This window comes from Eucalyptus grandis, chromosome 2, assembly GCF_016545825.1.
Source record: "Eucalyptus grandis isolate ANBG69807.140 chromosome 2, ASM1654582v1, whole genome shotgun sequence".
In the NCBI taxonomy this organism is placed as follows: Eukaryota; Viridiplantae; Streptophyta; class Magnoliopsida; order Myrtales; family Myrtaceae; genus Eucalyptus; species Eucalyptus grandis.
Window position 1 is genome coordinate 50,387,869 of NC_052613.1, and position 16,869 is coordinate 50,404,737.

Below are 16,869 nucleotides of genomic sequence, written 5' to 3' on the forward strand. Positions count from 1 at the left end.
CCTTTTAACGAAATGATTTCTTGCCTCTTTTTTTTTTTCTGATCCTAACGTGGATTAAATAAGCAGGCTTAGTCCGATGCAACTAGTGAAGGTCGACTCGAAACATTATAGGTCTCCAAAAGAATATAAAGAATAGAGAATTGGAGAAATGAATCCGATAAGAGCACGTGTGCACTTAGCCTAGAAGGGTTATGCATTGACTTTGCTTCTCTACTTGAATAGAGAAAGAAACCAAGCCAGATGCGATGAGGTTTGGCCATAGGGCGGCAATGCTCGATGACAACAACAATGCTTAACGATGACGCCATGGTTGACTTGATTTTGTTTGCGATTTTTTTTTCCTGCTTCTTCTTCGCTCTCGATTTAGATTCGGGGGATCTTTTCTCTCGATTTAGTTCTTACTTTGAGAGTTTGAACTCTCTCGATCTAATCCTAGATTTGGATGCTATCCTCTTCCTATTTAAATTTGAGAGTTTGATCCATAGGTTTTTGAAATTCAATATCACTCTACTCTCTTCATGTACCTTCAACTTCAATAATGATTGCAAAAGTTTTAGCATTTCATTGAATCATGAAAATTTGTTCCTCCATATATTAAATATGTGTCTCCATATGATGATGAAAAAATATTCAATGGTATGTGCGCGCCATGTCATCCGCTGACATGGTGCGCACATACTAATGAAAGGTGTTGATACCTAAGTGGTATGTGCGCACCACGTCTAAATATTTTCTCTATGATGATAATTTAGAGGAAGCAAAACCTAAACACGTACTGCCAACTAGCAATGTCATAATTATTTAAAAATGAATTTCCAACATATAATCATACAAGATTACTGTCGATTATTTTGCTCAATATTTTTACTATTGCTCCATTAATCCTCGTTATCTTTTAGATTTGCTTTTACTTTTTAGTATTTTTATTTTGTTTCAATTTATTTTTTTCATGAACATTACATATTTTTTTATGTATTTTTTAGGGAAAATACCATAAAAATCTCAAACTTTGTTCAAAGTGATAAATTTACCAAAAACTTTTTTTTGTGAAATGAAAAATCCAAAAATTTGCACACTATGACACATTTACCCTATTAAAGGCATTTTCGTCTTATTTTTTATGTTTTTTTTTCTTCTTTTCTTTTCCCTCCAGTTGGCGGAGAGAAGAAAGAAAAAGAAAAAAAAAAGAAAAATACCCCCTGATTTTAAAAGCAAAAAAGACCAAAATACCCCTTTTTTTTGGGTAAATTTTAGGGTTTTTTGTGATTTTTTTTTTATTTTTTAAGTGAAGAATATGATTTTCTTTCTAGAAAAAAAAAGCTACGTCAATCATTTGAAACCAGTTCACATCGAACGTGTCCTCGAAATAAGGCGTGTCGGTGCAATAATGACGCAATAAGTAATCACATTTTATCATAAGAATATCGATTGTCACATGATATCATTTTCCACGATAATAAAAAAAAAAAATTGGTAGATCTTACGTTTATGACGTCACTGCGCGGGGTATCGTGTCGAAAGCGCCATGCCGATCACGCCAAGAAAACTCCGCGGTCAGCACTTCCCACTCTCGTCTTCCCAGAAGAACCCCTGCCCCTCCCCTCACGCGATTCCCCCCAGATCCCTCCTCTTCTGCCCGATCGAATTCCCCGTCTCGAAACACGTGAATTCCCCTCCTCCTCAAGATCAAGAACGTCGGCTGATGATCGACAGCGCCATTCGCATTTGCCCCGTCTCAAGCTCGACAGCTCGAGCTCGCTCCCTCGGCCGCTCGCGTCGGTTCCGCCGGCGGACCCAGGTTTTGTTTTGTCGTTTTTCTCGCGTCCTCGGATCCTGGGTCGATCTTTCTCTGCTCGCCCGATCTGCATTGTCTTTCAAAATGCGAAATTTCGGGTTTTAGATCTGGTGGGTCGGTTCGGTTCGGTTCTTTAAAGACTGGTGCGTGGGATGAGTGAGCTCCTGCGATGTTTGTCTGATCGTTCTTGAATTCTGCTGGAAGTGGGGGGCGCGGAGGGGGAAGGAATGGAGGTGTCTGCTGGAAACTCTCCGAGAATTAAGTTGGCCCGGGCCAAGAGCGAGGGATCTGAAGGGACCCATCTGCAGAATCTGGATGTAGAGTCGTCCGTTCATGGGGGGTTCGGGCAGAGCCAGGGTGGTCAGTACCATTACATGAATGCGTTGGAGATCTTGAGGGAGACCGTGAGGATCCTCCGGTACAATATGTCGAGCTTCTTGCTGATCGCGGCATTGCTCATCTGCCCTGTTTCTGCGATAACTCTGTCCAATGCGTTGGCTGATCAGTCGATGCTGAAGAGGTTGACCATTAGGCTCATGCTGGTGGCCAAGTCCAGCGGACTCCCACTGAGGCCTTTCGTCAAACACTCGTGCCAGAAGTTCTCCGAGATGGCAATCTCTTCGGCCATGTGCTTCCCTTTGTTTGTGACATTGTCATTGTTGTCGAAGGCTGCTGTTATATACTCGGTGGACTGTACTTATTCGAAGAAAAGGGCCGATTCATCAATGTTCTTTGTCATAGCCGCTAAAATCTGGAGGCGGATCGTTGTGACTTACTTGTGGACGTGCATGGTAATTGTGGGTTGCCTCACATTGTTCGTTGTTCTTCTGGTTGCCATTTGCAGCGTGTTGTCTATCATCAGAGTTTCTGAGAATCTGATTGTTTATGCAGCGTTTTTGGAGGGGTTGGTTTTCTCAGTCGCTTTTGCTAATGCCATAATTATTTGTAACATTGCTATAGTCATATGTGTGCTAGAGGATGTTTCTGGCCCTCAGGCCTTGTTCCGGTCGAGTGCTGTAATAAAGGGCCAGACTCATGTAGGGCTCGTGATATTCCTTGGGTCAACAATCGGGATGGCATTTGTACAGGGCTTGTTTGAGCATAGAGTCAAGGTACTGAGCTACGGAGATGGGTCCTCAAGGATATGGGAAGGGCCTCTCTTGGTGATAATGTACTCATTTTTGGTGCTTATTGATTCCATGATGAGTGCAGTATTTTATTTCAGTTGCAGATCACATAGCATGGAAGCATCAGGTGTAGATCGGCAACCGATTTTGGAAAGTATGGCTATCTCTGCCGAATCAATGGGTATCTAAGTGCGAGCACAGGGTTTATGTACTTCTATCTGGAAGAGAAGAGATGCATTAGAAGTTAAGTCCATTGCCATTTGTTATTCTTTAAGCTCACATATATCGAGAAAGTATCTAGGTTTTCTGGGTCGAGCCTTTTCCATCATTGGTTTGGTGCGGAGAACAAAACTAGACGGCTCCCAACCATGTTGGTAGGTAATTCATTCTACTGATCCTAATATTGGTCTTCAGCACACAATGACTTCAAAAGGGAGTTGACAATGGCAGTCACATACTGTTGGAAATATTACTCTGAATATACAGAATAAGATAGAAAGATCATATGGATTTGCTTTTGCACCTTGTGTTCTTTCAACATTTTTATTTTTTGGTTGTTCCATATACGACTCTGCGTACTCAGTCGCACTGCGTATATGTAAGGCTTCAGGCTTCATTAGCTGCAACATTATGCATTATGCTGGAACCGAGCTCCAATGCACAGGCATAGGTTTTTAACTTTCTAGTAAGGAGAGTTGCTTAATTTTTGAGTGGAAAAAGTTTTTCAGCATCTGTTGAACATTCAATTATACCCAAGCAATGCCAAATAAAAATTTGTTGTTACCTCTGTCCTTCATTTGTTGCACGCTTAGTCTTGCGATGTTGCTTATCAAGAGAAACAATTGTGTTCGGAAAACTTTGTCTACTCCTTGCAACGCCAGATCAAGATTTCTTGATCTATTCCGAACACAGTTGTTTAGTCCCATAATGTACTCCTTGCAACGCAGTTGTTTCGAAGTCGCACGCTCAGTCCCAACTTCTATTCACGATGTATCCCGAGTTGCACGCTTAGTCCCATAATGAACTCCTTGCAACGCCAGATCAAGATTTATTGGGATACATCGTGATCTAGTAAGGATGGTATTCCTGACTCATATGTGAAGATATCGTAATTGCTTGGGATTCATGACTTTGCCAAAGTTGTGTCATCAATTTATATGTGGGATAGTGCTCAGTGATCTTGTCCTTGATGCTTGTTTGCAGACATTTTTGTTGCTACTTTCAGGTGGAAAGAGAACCGTTACCTTTGGCGATTATCTAACTTAAAGGTGGTTGTATACGATTCTTATCAGAACGAATTGATGCCTACTTCAAGAAAAAACCGATCTCGTGGCTGATTACTCAGGGAAAAGCTTAACGATTCAAAAAGATTTGCCTAGCTCAGTTATTGATGTTTTCCAAGAAGTAGTTTTGCCATTTCTTCCAAGTCCAATATTAAACAATAATTTCATTAATTTCTTTGGCTTTAGATAGAAATTCTTGTATACTCCAATGTCAAGGTGAGTTTGCTCTCAGCGGCCATTATTGAGCATTGTAAGAAGGAAGATTCTAGAAAAAGATTCGGATGCACATGAGCCTATTTGGTCGTAATCATTGAACGATATAAGCTTTACATGGAGCCCCGCATGATTGAGAGGTTCGGAACGACTGAACCCATTTGCACTGGGATCAGCTAATTATTTTTCCTAGTAAAGAGCTTTTAATGTCAACATCACTGGCAAGCCACTGATCGATCCTTAATATCTGGATAAGGGGATCATTATTTCGTGAGTAACAGCAGCCACATATTACAAGTATCAGAATGTGGTATGATGGTGATTTTAATGCAAGATCAACTTGTGGTAGTCATTGCATTGTCTCTTTGGCTCGTGGTAATCGCAAAGATGATGTTAATAGCTGCCAAAGTTGTAGGGATCCATATATTAATTCACCTATTTCAGTAAATAATGAATGCCACTTCTCGTTTCTGGTACCCTCTAGGATTAGGCAAATCCCCGCGAAGCACTTGCTCGAGAAAAGTGAGCAAAGTAACAGCCAACGGCACAGTTACTTGTGGAATCATCCGACGATGCCGAGGAATTGAAAAATCAGTTTATTGTTGACCATTGTTTTGATGTACAAGAAAATGGTATTGTATTGGTAGTAACAAGTATCAATTCGAGCAAAGCATCAAGTCTAGAAAAAACTAGTATCAGTCTAGGAACATACTTTTACAACAGGGCACTCATACTATAGGGAATACAAAGAACAGCCCATTTTGAGCAATGAACGTTCCTATTATGACAAAAAAATTAAGTACACCAAAAAATTAACTTGCCGACACAAAAGAGATGTCTGCAAAATCATGCGAGGGCAAGTGCTAATTTACAGCAAACAAGTACCAGGCACAGCACTTTGGTATAAAATAAGGTACCAGGCGGAGCACAGACCACTAGGCATACATGCGAGACATGCCGCTTGCTTAATTTTTTTCGTCAAATTGAGGATATGAACTGAACCCCACAGAGCTCCCCAGAAGTCACCTTGATGCTAGTATAAGAACAACGCAAATATCGCCCTCACACTTCAGCAGACGAGATAAGGGGACTGTTCAGACCGTCAGAGTGTACAGAATACTGAATTGGCATTAAGGCAGGGTCCTGGTAGGCAGTCACCAACTTATCCAAAAATTCCGACATTGATGGATCGTTCTGATCTTCCCTATCCTTCTTTATCAAAGTCTGCAAATGGATTAACCAAAGTGATATTACATGGGAGCAAAAAAGAAAAAAATCACAAAGGATCATTTAGAAGGTAAGAAAGGGAAAAAAAGGACTTGATTATACCGACACTTGTAGCATGTTTTCTTGTTCTACTTATTAAAAAAATTTGGCTTCTTCTGAAGGAGATGTATATTTGATTTTTTGAGAAACAAATAAGGCAAAGAAGCAATCCTGATCCAAGCCAGTTGCAAAACAAGAGAACCCTTTATTATCACGAAATCTATAGCTCTATAAGAAGGTTATTTGGGCAAAAATAGTGAAAATCATGCTTAACCCAAATTATCTGTACATGATCAAAGTGAAGAATATTGCATTTGTTGAACTTAACATCCAACAAAGAAACGTATACGATAAACCCCAGCATGTAATAGTGAATAATGTTTACCAATAACACTGTACCTCAGCAGAATAAGCAACAAACATGGGCAAGAAGCGTTTCCGGCAGTACTCATTGAAAAGAAGAGTGAGGATTGGAAGAGGGACAATGAGGGTTGGCGCTAAAGAGAGCTTCTTCACCGTAAAAATTCCCACAGCAATACAATGCATCAGCACTAGGGAAAATATCATCGAATTGTGAACAATCGGCCAAAACTTTCCAGCAGTTTCATACTTTGGTGCATAGACATTTAAGAACTGCAAAATATTAGTGCATGTATCAGTGTTTTCCCAAATCGAAATATTGATTGGAAAATGTTGTGGAGTCTTCACATTGATAAATAATTAACATAAGAATTGGAGACATAGATATTTGAAACGAGCAACCCAGTGGGTGCAGAAATGCCTCAGATCATTATCAGGTTAATATGTCAAACACAAAGCAATTGTACTTTAGACATGGTACCCCGGAAAAGAGGCATAAAGCTCACCCTTTGATACTCCATATCAGCCTAGAACTAAACTGAAATTCCAGAGGTGTGAAAAAGCTATAAATTAATGATGAGAAAGTAAAAAGGAGATGACCACTAACCTGGTTCCGAAAGATAATATATGCTAGACATAGGTAAATTAGGAGGAACGGCAGGATAAGTGGAGCCAGGAAGAAGTAAGTAATACCCAGTAGTCCGAAGAAGAGAATTCGTGGGATGTCCCTATGATAGGGAATCGATGGAACTTCAAATTCCTCATCTGTATCTCTTACAAAAGGTCTTTTCATTAGACTCCAAATAAAAGGGATTATGCGAAAGAGTTCTGACGAGGTGCTGGTCCATCCAGATGTAACCACATAAGCAATGAAGAACGATGCCTGCCATAATAGATATCACATTGCAAGCCATGACAAGTCTAGATCAATATTTCAAATGGTCGCTACTTAGGCGCATAGGGCGTCATTGGCTATCTGGATTGACAACGTAGTTTAGTTCCGCAATCAGGCAACCCCAGAGGAATGACCTCCCAAAAGATAGAATATCAAATCAGAGAAGCCCCCACAGGGAAAAATGCATTTACAATAGCCTTAGGCTGGCGTTGAGTGAACATAGCTGTATTAGAATGTTCAGGAGGAAGTAGGAGAGTCAACAACCACTAAGTCAGCAATTATACTGATGACTAAAACCTTAGCTAACAACTTGATCAAGAAGCCTTGTCAACTTATGAGACCATGCATTCCCACCTGGCATGTTTTATCAATGAAAGGACCAATATTTTTGAATTAGATGCAAGCTTTTTGCACAAAAGTTGTTTTGCTCATTTAAAGGTCATTTTAGACTTGAGGAATGATGTACGTTCTACTTTAAAAGAGTTCGACATCAAAGTTATTTAGCATCTTCTGACAAATTTTTTGATCATATGCTTTTATGCAGGAAAGGGCACACTTCCAAAATGCCAACTAGAAGTTAATCTTCAAAAAAACCTCCATTCCCACTCATGCCTAAATTTCCAGAAGATATCTGTAGTTAGCTTGATATCAGAACCTAGCATCAGATAAACGCCTTCATGATTTAAAATGATTTGATATCTATAGTTATCTTCTGACAAATTTTTTGATCATATGCTTGTATGCTTGTATGCAGGACAGGCACACCTCCAAAATGCCAACTAGAAGTTAAGTCTTCCAAAAAAAAAAAAAAAAAAACTCCATTCCCGCTCAAGCCTAAATTTCCAGAAGATATCTATAGTTAGCTTGATATCAGAAACTAGTATCAGATAAACGCCTTCATGATTTAAAATAAGATGGGCCTAGCTCAAGAGGCAATATGTTGAGCATTTATTACTTCATACAGTTAGCTACTAAGGCAGGTCAAAGTAAGCAGAAAAATCACAGTCCAAACAGCCAAAAGCCTATAGAGGTGAAACTTATATCCGACCATCTGGCCATTTTTCACAAAGTAGGAAAGTGGGTAAAATTAAATACTTCAGGAAATTAATGACAAATCAGGAAAAGAAGAAAGAAATTAGTATGTTTCATCTGTCATTTTCACAAAGTTGCCGTGCACAACTATGTCCAGTGCTCAGTATTATCATTTCAAATTCCAAACTCTATGCGCTTGAACATTATGTCCCGGAAAGAAGCAGGCTCACCTGTGCTGGAACTGCAACACCGAGCTTGGCTGGAATATTTTTTGGGTCAAGGACTATGGAGACCTGATATAGAACTGACCCTGAAAATACCGTTGCAAAAAATATGTTCCATATTGTGAACCACAGCACCTTGTTGCAAGCACTCCTCTCTATTGCACTATGAGAAATATATCCCTGGAGTGAAGAGAGAAACTCCATTATGGGAGGCACAATTTTCAGGAACAACTGGAGAATGAGACTGGGGAGATAGCCAGTAATCACTTGACTGACAAATGTTCTGCAAGGAAATTTATGAGGTGAGGCTTTGCATCAGTGAGAAATAACACAATAAAAACTGTAACAAACATCAACAGCGCTAAAAGATGTGTGTGTGTGTGTGGGTGGGTGTGTGTGTGAGTGTGCGAGAGAGAGAGAGAGAGAGAGAAGTGGGGGGCAATAAACAACGCCACATGTGAGCGCAGATGTGCCGGATTAGTAATTTTAAGAATGATCACTTACAGGGTTAGAATGCTTTTTAGGAAGGGGAACCACCCTTCCAATTGACTCAGGTTAGTCAGACCTTGCACCACTAGAACAGGGATGAGAAATAATATTGTGAGAAGTATACAGGAAACTATGACAACCAGCCTAGATATCCATCTCCGCATGAAGGATGAAGAAAAGAAAGGCCAGTAAACATCATCAGGTGGAGGAGCTTCCTCTGTTAGCCACTGAGTGGGATTGATTCCCTGCTGCAAGTGGAAAGCAGTTGCCGCGGCGTACCTTGAGTTGAAGGAAACAAAGGCAGCACGAACTTCCTATAAATTTTTAAGATGAAATCAAAAGCAATAAGATACACATGCTCAAGACGGAAACGAGGGCAGAAATATGCATCAACTTGAGCAGTATCGATTTAGCAAAAATTTTAAATTGGCAGCACTAAGCATCAAACCCACAGCTCAAGATGTTAATAGCCTAAAAGAAAGGTACTACAGCTTGAACAACATTGATTTGACAAGAACTTTTTCCCTAATGCATGGCTGCAATTCAGATGTTACCTATGGTAGGATTAGATTCTTGAAATTTTCCTATTAAAGAAATATTTTTTCCTCATTTTCGGGTCCAGAGGGATAGGTTGAGCACAAGTTAAATCATTATAAGTTTGAAATGGAAACGTACATCAGAAGCCAATCTTCAGCTGACACTCCTCTCTTATCTTTTTTATGCTAAAAGGACAGGCAACACTGCTGTTTTGCAGACATTGGACTTGCATGTGAGAATCATGATTGAAATTCTCTCAGAACTATGGTTTTGCTTTGTAGTGGAAACAATAATATATTCATATGAGAAAATCAGTGACCATGGCACGGCATTCCTTGTGCCGTGCCTAATAAAAAAATGAGACTGGCCAGGATGTCTATTCCCACAGGAGAATGCAAGCAAGTTTTCACTTTGCTTATAGATGGATGGCAATCATAGCGAGAATGATGATGCAACTTTAGCTGTATATAAGTTATCTTCCTAGACCTAGGCTGTCCATTTTTACATGTGGTACTCAATTGTAGGCAGGATAAGTATCTTTCAAGGGAGCGTATACACATGATAAGGAACTAAAATATGTTCAGAGAATCAAGAAATAATTATACACGTACTTCTCCGGCCAAGGAAACTTCAGACTGCTCGAACCTCACATTCTCCTCCAAGTCTTCCAGCCTCTTCTCATACTGATCCACAAGGTCAACTTTGCGTCCGAACAAACCAAAGCGGCTGCTACGCTTATACTTCTGTTGTGCGGGATCAGCTTGCATGTGTATAAGCCTTCTATACAATTTCTTACTATCATTCTAGAGAAAAATGAAATCATAAAGTGAGAGATGGCATTTGTGGGGAGAAAAATCAAATAGATTGATTAAAACAGAACATTTGGCCAAAAGAGAAAAGACCTAAAATATTGCTTTAAAACATATCATTGTTATTCCAAAGACTCAACTTTCCTTTTATTTGTCTAGAGACTAATGGCACTGAGGGAAGACGAAACTAATCCAAATTTGTAGAGGCTCAGCTAATCCAGAAAATAATCAATCCGTTGAAGCCATTAAGTACATCTCACATAAGAAAATTTCAAAAGAACATTACCCATTAACCAATTTTGGACATAAAATCCAAGCCCAAACTTCTGTGGTACATGCACCTACGGCAGCCTCTATTCCCAAGCAAACATATGAAGGTCATAATCATCTATACCACAAAACCGATTTTCGACGGAATGAAAAAGGCACATGGGGCAGAAAGTTAAAGCACCTAACTTGTCAAGAAATTCTTCTTACTTATCACCAATGATCTATGATAAAGCTGGCAAATACAGATAAAAAAGGACATGGTTTTATGGGACTCATTATATATTGTGAAAAGCAAGACAAACAAGATTACTCAATCCAGCATGGTAGAATTGAGCATATAGGTAGCTTGACCCCATCTAAAGAAAGCCAGCACAGTAACACTCCTTTGCCTAGATTAGCAATAAGTCAGATGGTTTCATCACAATCATTGGAGCCTGTAAGATTTCCAACTCTTTTGGAAAGGTGCTGTATGATTTATTTATTTTTTACTGAGAGTAGCATCCTTAGTCTGTCCATCTATAACAATGGTTGCAAAAGGCCATCAGTTTAATACAATAGATATTAGTCAATCAACATCAGCGGTACTATGTTCATAATGCCTCTGGCTACAAAACACAATCTCCAGATCTCTAGGAACCAATCGCAATTTCAGAGTGAATATGAGAGCCATAACAAATTCTGGTCAACTTTTGATCAAACAGACATATCAAGTGAAATAGTCCATCAAGCAACTGGGTGAGCATAGTGGCAGAGGAACGCATGAAGGTAAATTAGGTCCATGGCTCAGTTCAAGTCTGCACACTACCAAGTGCAAAATATAATCATGCTTGGGTCACCCACATTAGTTTTAGCTTACATCTTACCAAATTTATGAGAATTGTAGAATTAATCAAAAACACATGGTTCACCTACTTAAGGCGGCGAGCTTCTTGTCACTGAAAAAAGAGGAAGGCATCCTCGGGTATACAGCTAAGGAAAGATGATAAGAAATATCAAGTAGCCCAAAGGACTTACAATTAGGTTTCGTAGCTTGTTGGTCCGTCGAATGACCATGTGACACAGATATGTAGATGGATGATATTCTCTAAAGAATCTCTCAACACTATCACTGACACTGCTTCCAGCAGACACGGGGATGCTCCGGACAAGGATGGTGAACTGATGTGGCTGGGGCTTGGAGGCATAAAAGTAAGCTATCCTTTTTGATGAAACATTTTTGTATTCCTGCAATTACACAGACTACTTTAATATCGCTGAACTTGTTCTCATAATATGCCCCATCCTTCCCTGAGAACTTTCATATGCTTCTAGGTCCAGACAGAAAGGTATATAAGAAATTAAATAATCCCCTTAATGACCAGGTTGCTTCTCATGAGATGAACAAAAAACCAAGCAACAGTAAACAATTTATTTGGCATTCGCCTTCTGATATGATACAAATTTTTTTTATGTATTATCAGTTATCAGAGAGTATAAGAAGAAACTTTCAAGAATATAAACTTGGAACTTACATAGTACAGTAGAAAGCAGACAAATATTGTGACAACATAAACGGCACAGAAGTGAACCCATAACCTGCCAAAGAAATATTAAAAAAAAAAAATGTTATGTACTTTCACCAACCTTGAAAGTTTAAAACAAGAAAGAGAATTCTTTTAAGGTGATCACAGCATGGACGTACAAAATAGTACATCTCTTAATACTTAAGATGCACTTGCCGGGCAGGCTTCATGTGTTGGTCAAGATTCTCTCTCATACTACGATCAGCTCCTTAGCTAATAACTTGACCATTTCATTACCAAATAAACCTTAATTAAGCTCGCTATTAAAAGATTTGATGCAACTAAAGAAGGTGACAACCTAAAGATGATGTTTGGTCAGTTAAGCTTACTTTCAGGCTTTATGCAATAAATAAGTCAATGAAGATTGCAAAATAGGGTTTTAGCTTATATAAAATCCCACAAAACAAGGATATCCAATCACGATAAGTTTCCAGTTGTCCCACACCCATGGGATATTTCACATATCATGTGAACCGAAAGAAAAACCTTGAAAATGCAAAAGCACAGTACCAGCATGGAACTGCAAGCTCCTGTACATTATGCTAGCAAGTTACACAAGAAATGATAGAAACAATCCAGCTTCAGCAGTAGCAATGAATTACTGTGGACACAAAAAAGGTGGAGCACATGGTGAAAATTCTCAATCCTCAAATGCAAATGGAAGCCACCTAAGAAAAAACGGGTGATCAGCTAAGGCAGATTTCAGATATATAGCCTCACAAAGGAGATGGCGTATGGAGTGATTGATGTTCATATTTCTTAAATTAATGAAAGATTCAAAGGCCTACCATTGAATTAACAGGGAAATAAAAAGTAAAAAAGATGCAGAGATAGAATCTTCTCAGCATCTGAAATGTATTTGGGACTTAATTTTAAAAATTCAATTTAAAGATAGATGACAGGTAAAGTATGGTCATGAGATAATGCCGGCAGCAAGAAAAGACAAAGAGTTGTTTATCTTTCACATTAGAGGTGATACATCCTTGCAACAAAAGTTGATGACTCAGTGGTGTTAATGTCAAGCTAGCAACAGGGCTTGAAATTCTTGATATTACTGACAAATCAAGTTTTCTCATCCCAGAAGATTTAACAAAGCATTCAACTTTGGTCAAAGTTATATAAGGATACAAACATATATATCTACTCATTCTTCCCTGCCAACGGTCATAAAAATTAACAAAAAACAGATGAGCAAAAAAAAAAAAAAAAAAACAAAGAACATACCTGTTTGAACCATTATTTACATTTGATATTGTAAATACATCCAGTGAGTTGTTTGAAAAATCAACAAAGTCAATATCCTCAAGCTGATCACCAGTGCAGTTCAATGGAAGAAGGATGAAGACTCCAATAACCCCCGCAAATGCAAATACTCTCAAGCTGCAAAATTCAGATCAAAAGCAAAACTGTATTAGGAAGAGCCAACGAGGTAAGTAAATACATGATCTGGAGAAGCTAGTGCACCAATTACCATAGCCACAACTCATTATAATGGAGACACATAAGAATAGCAGGAAGAAAGGCTAACATATATCCAAAGTTCAGACCTAACTTCCCTCATCCCAGTCATTTCTTTAGAAAAAATTATAATACAAATGCTTTTTCAATTGTTTCTTTATTTACTTGAGCTTATTGTTAATACTTGATGCTCTGTCATGATGGATTTTCTCCATACACATCATGTGAAAGAAGTTAACAAGCATTCCCCTCAATCAAACAGAGAGGGATGTATTCCTTGAGATCTGTTATCCAATGAGCACTACAAATGAAAACTCAGAATCAGTTTGAATCCCTAATGACACATTAAACAACGGTTTAGAATCATTATAAATCAGAAGAAGCATAATCAAACTTTCAATCGTCACAAATTAGCTTCTACTCTCATCCAGGATGCAATTTGGGAGATGCAAAACAGAAAGAGAGCCTTTACTACCCTTTGCACCGACCCTAATAAGCTGTACAAGGAAACATGAAAACATCATATCTTCTCAGGAATTTTGGGTAGATAGGTCTATTCAAGCATTCAATGTTGGAATACCGCTCGCTATGTCACCTCACCCTCACTTAAGACAACAGGGCTGAGAGAGGGAGGGAATTCAAAGAGGACTGAGGGATTGACACCTGCTGGCTAGACAGCTTTACCTATAAAAATCAGGAAACATTTACGCAACGTAATATAGCTTGAATACAGCTACAACATGGTCTCGTATCCTTCCAACAAATGACAATTATATGAGGCTAAATCAAAGAATGATTCAACCTTCAGATTCAACTATCCAATTCAGAGGAGTTGCTACTATCCAATGACTACTATATAATCATGAAGCAGCCAGGTCATAATATTAAGCCAAAATAATAGTGCTCTTGCTTACAGACAGGAAGTAATCGAAGAAGTAAAGTAAACCATAAAGATGGCATTCAGACATAAGGTTGTGGAGCCTGCATCAGGCATGGCTAAATCTTCATATAAAATGGCTGAGGAAAGTAAAAAGTTGTTGTGAAAAAGGTTCTGTTTTCTAAATTAAGAAAAATGTAAGAATGACTTCTTAATCAAGAGAGACACAAATATTCCGATCCTCCACTTGGAATATTCAGTAAGCAGGTTCTGTTTGCCAATTCTATTCCACAAAAATCATGTCATTCCCACAGGAGATGTGTAACTCTCTTACTGAACTCTAGGAATCTTTCTACAACAGTTCCCACTATGAGTTTGAAAGTTTCATCATATCAACTTTAAACCAAACAGAAATCAGATGCGTCACTTCCACAGGAGAAATGAGAGGGTAAGAACATCCTTAAAGCAGCGTCTATGAAGCATTCAGCAATCCTTATTACAAAAAAATTCCGAAAATGGGCATCCTCATTCCAGCACTAAGAGAAACTCCCAAATCAGGTATGTGATACCCATCAAAAGAAACAAAAAGAAATCAGGTTGAACTTAGAACTGGCGACAAGAATGCTTGCATTCCGAGAGCTTGAATCACCTGAAAATAATAATCCGCATAAATACAACAGCATCCAAGCCTGATATAGACAATAGCTCCTCTTCAGAAAGCTTCCATGCCTTCTTCACCCACCCAGGAGAAGGAATTAATCTCTCTAGGTTGAAATAGCTTCTTTTATTAGATTTCCCCTCGGCTACCTGCCGTGGTATATAAACTTCATAGTTACTCGGTTGCCTTCTCAGGACCGAGTATAATATGAAGAATAAAAAGCAAAGGCCCGTATTTATTCCAACGGAGGTCAAAAGAGCAGATACGAGCATTTCTTTCTTGATATGCCAACAACTTCAAAGAAAGAAGGGATAAACCGCTAATTCCTGCAAGTTAAAAAGTAAAAGCATTGAAAAGACATGAAAAGGAAGCACGCGAAAGAAAGAGACGTGATTTTGTTTGTCAGGGTTTAAAGCTGCAAGAACGTAGTGCTAAGCACACGGAATCACTGGAACACCATCGTCAAAATTTGGAAATTAGATTCCGATAAATAGAATCTCTACACTACAAGCAAATCTAGATACACATAAGATCAAACCACAAACTTTGCTTCCATAAGAGGAGGGGGAGAAACAATAAGCAGCAATCAAACAAGGCACAGAGGTACGATCAGCCAGTGAAGCAATCATTTTTAAGACATCTAGCGGAATGAACTGAAAAGTCCACAACTTATTCACATCCTTAGTGGTTCAAATTCGAAATCGCGGTATATCGAAGTGAAAAAAAAAAAAACATTAACATGAAGCTGCATCTGAAACAAAGCCCGCGGCACTTTAAGTATGCCTCGATTAACCAACTCAGTTCGAGAACGAACTTTGCCGCTTAAACTCCAGGCTAGGATCGCCGGAACATGCAGAGTTAAGGAAACCAAACCCACTTCGCATCTTACTCTAAAACTGTCTGACAATCTAACGACAGAACGACGAACTGCATACAGAACAGTCGCGTATTCACCGAACCAAACAGCAAGCAGGCAAACTGATGGGAAGCATCAAACCTGGCGCCTCCTTCCGACGAGAAGTGGCTATACGAGGACCGTGTAGGATCTGTCGCTAGCACCTGCTTATTAATGACAAGGGGTAGCTGATATCCGACCGACCGGACGAATGCCCAGAATTCGATGTGTCGAGAAGAGCAGTTAGCCCGATTGGGCCACGCGCCTTTATTTAGATACGGAAGCGATCTGCACAGGAGAGACCGAGTGAAGTTTCCGCTTCGCAGCTTGGCGAACACTTCTCTCTTCGTGGCCTAAAAAAGATAGAAGGGAAATGGACAAAGACAAGTGCCCAATATCGTCGCGACGGGGCGAGTGCGAGGACATGTGCCGAGGCTTGATGGACACTCGTTTTCAGGACCGATCTCGACGTTGGGGCATGGCGATCCCAGATTGGTGGCGGGCATTTAGTTTAATGGAGAAGACGGGTGGTTGCGGAAGTCAACAGCTAGAAAAGATGGTCGCGGCGGAGGCCAACGGCTAGTCAAGCTCATCATCATCCCACCATGGAAGAAGACTCGCATCGCACTTGCGGGCGAGCATCGTGCGTCGAACGAGTTGATCGAGGATCAGGCTCGATCCGGCAACATTCGATCTGATTCCGACAGCGACGGTTCGAGGCGTTGGGCCTTTCTTCGTTTTGGAGAGCGTGTGTTGGGCTCGATTTGGATTTGGGAAGGAGGGGTCTGTTATTGTCGATCGATGGATCCGATCGTTTGGGCCGGAGGTTCGATGGGGCCCAATCCAAACGCAGTAAGCCAGACAGGCAAACGGGTGGGCCTAGATATAATGATTTTGATTTTGTTTTCATCAAAAAAAAAATTAGTATTTTTCTCGATCGTGAGTGGGCAAGGATGATATCTCGGCTTGGGTTTGCATCGATTTGATCTCCTAATTACCTCACGGCCGTCGCGCTAGCATGGTGATAGAGCCTTCAATCATGGCAATTTTCAAAAAGCCAACTTACTTTGGTTCAACCTACAGTTTGCAACCAAAAATGGTATTAGTTTGTACTTTTAA

At 39.7% G+C, this 16,869-nt stretch overlaps 2 protein-coding genes across 2 annotated transcripts; one reads left to right on the forward strand and one right to left on the reverse strand.

Moving 5' to 3' along the window:
* The first annotated feature begins 1,541 nt into the window (after nucleotides 1-1,541).
* LOC104433422 lies at nucleotides 1,542-3,709 on the forward strand. The gene has a single exon (XM_010046165.3). The coding sequence runs from the start codon at nucleotides 2,023-2,025 to the stop codon at nucleotides 3,109-3,111; it is 1,089 nt and encodes a 362-aa protein (XP_010044467.2). The 5' UTR covers nucleotides 1,542-2,022; the 3' UTR covers nucleotides 3,112-3,709.
* Nucleotides 3,710-5,001: 1,292 nt separating this feature from the next.
* Nucleotides 5,002-16,397, reverse strand: LOC104433423 (CSC1-like protein At1g69450). Its single transcript, XM_010046166.3, has 11 exons — nucleotides 15,853-16,397; nucleotides 14,847-15,181; nucleotides 13,087-13,242; nucleotides 11,812-11,875; nucleotides 11,315-11,524; nucleotides 9,833-10,024; nucleotides 8,700-8,998; nucleotides 8,202-8,478; nucleotides 6,652-6,927; nucleotides 6,084-6,317; nucleotides 5,002-5,642 (listed from the first exon to the last, which is right to left on the reverse strand). Exons 2-11 carry the CDS (start codon nucleotides 15,125-15,127, stop codon nucleotides 5,481-5,483), a joined length of 2,151 nt encoding a protein of 716 aa, XP_010044468.2. The 5' UTR covers nucleotides 15,128-15,181; nucleotides 15,853-16,397; the 3' UTR covers nucleotides 5,002-5,480.
* Between the last annotated feature and the right edge of the window lie 472 nt (nucleotides 16,398-16,869).

Excerpts from the sequence above, each read along its gene's own strand:
- LOC104433422 (XM_010046165.3), top strand. The coding sequence starts at position 2,023 with ATGGAGGTGTCTGCTGGAAACTCTCCGAGAATTAAGTTGGCCCGGGCC.
- LOC104433423 (XM_010046166.3), bottom strand. The coding sequence starts at position 15,127 with ATGCTCGTATCTGCTCTTTTGACCTCCGTTGGAATAAATACGGGCCTT. Across the intron at positions 11,876-13,086 it reads GTAAATAATGGTTCAAACAG|GTTATGGGTTCACTTCTGTG; the intron begins GTATGTTCTTTG and ends TTTCTTTGGCAG. Across the intron at positions 11,525-11,811 it reads TCTGCTTTCTACTGTACTAT|GAATACAAAAATGTTTCATC; the intron begins GTAAGTTCCAAG and ends GTGTAATTGCAG.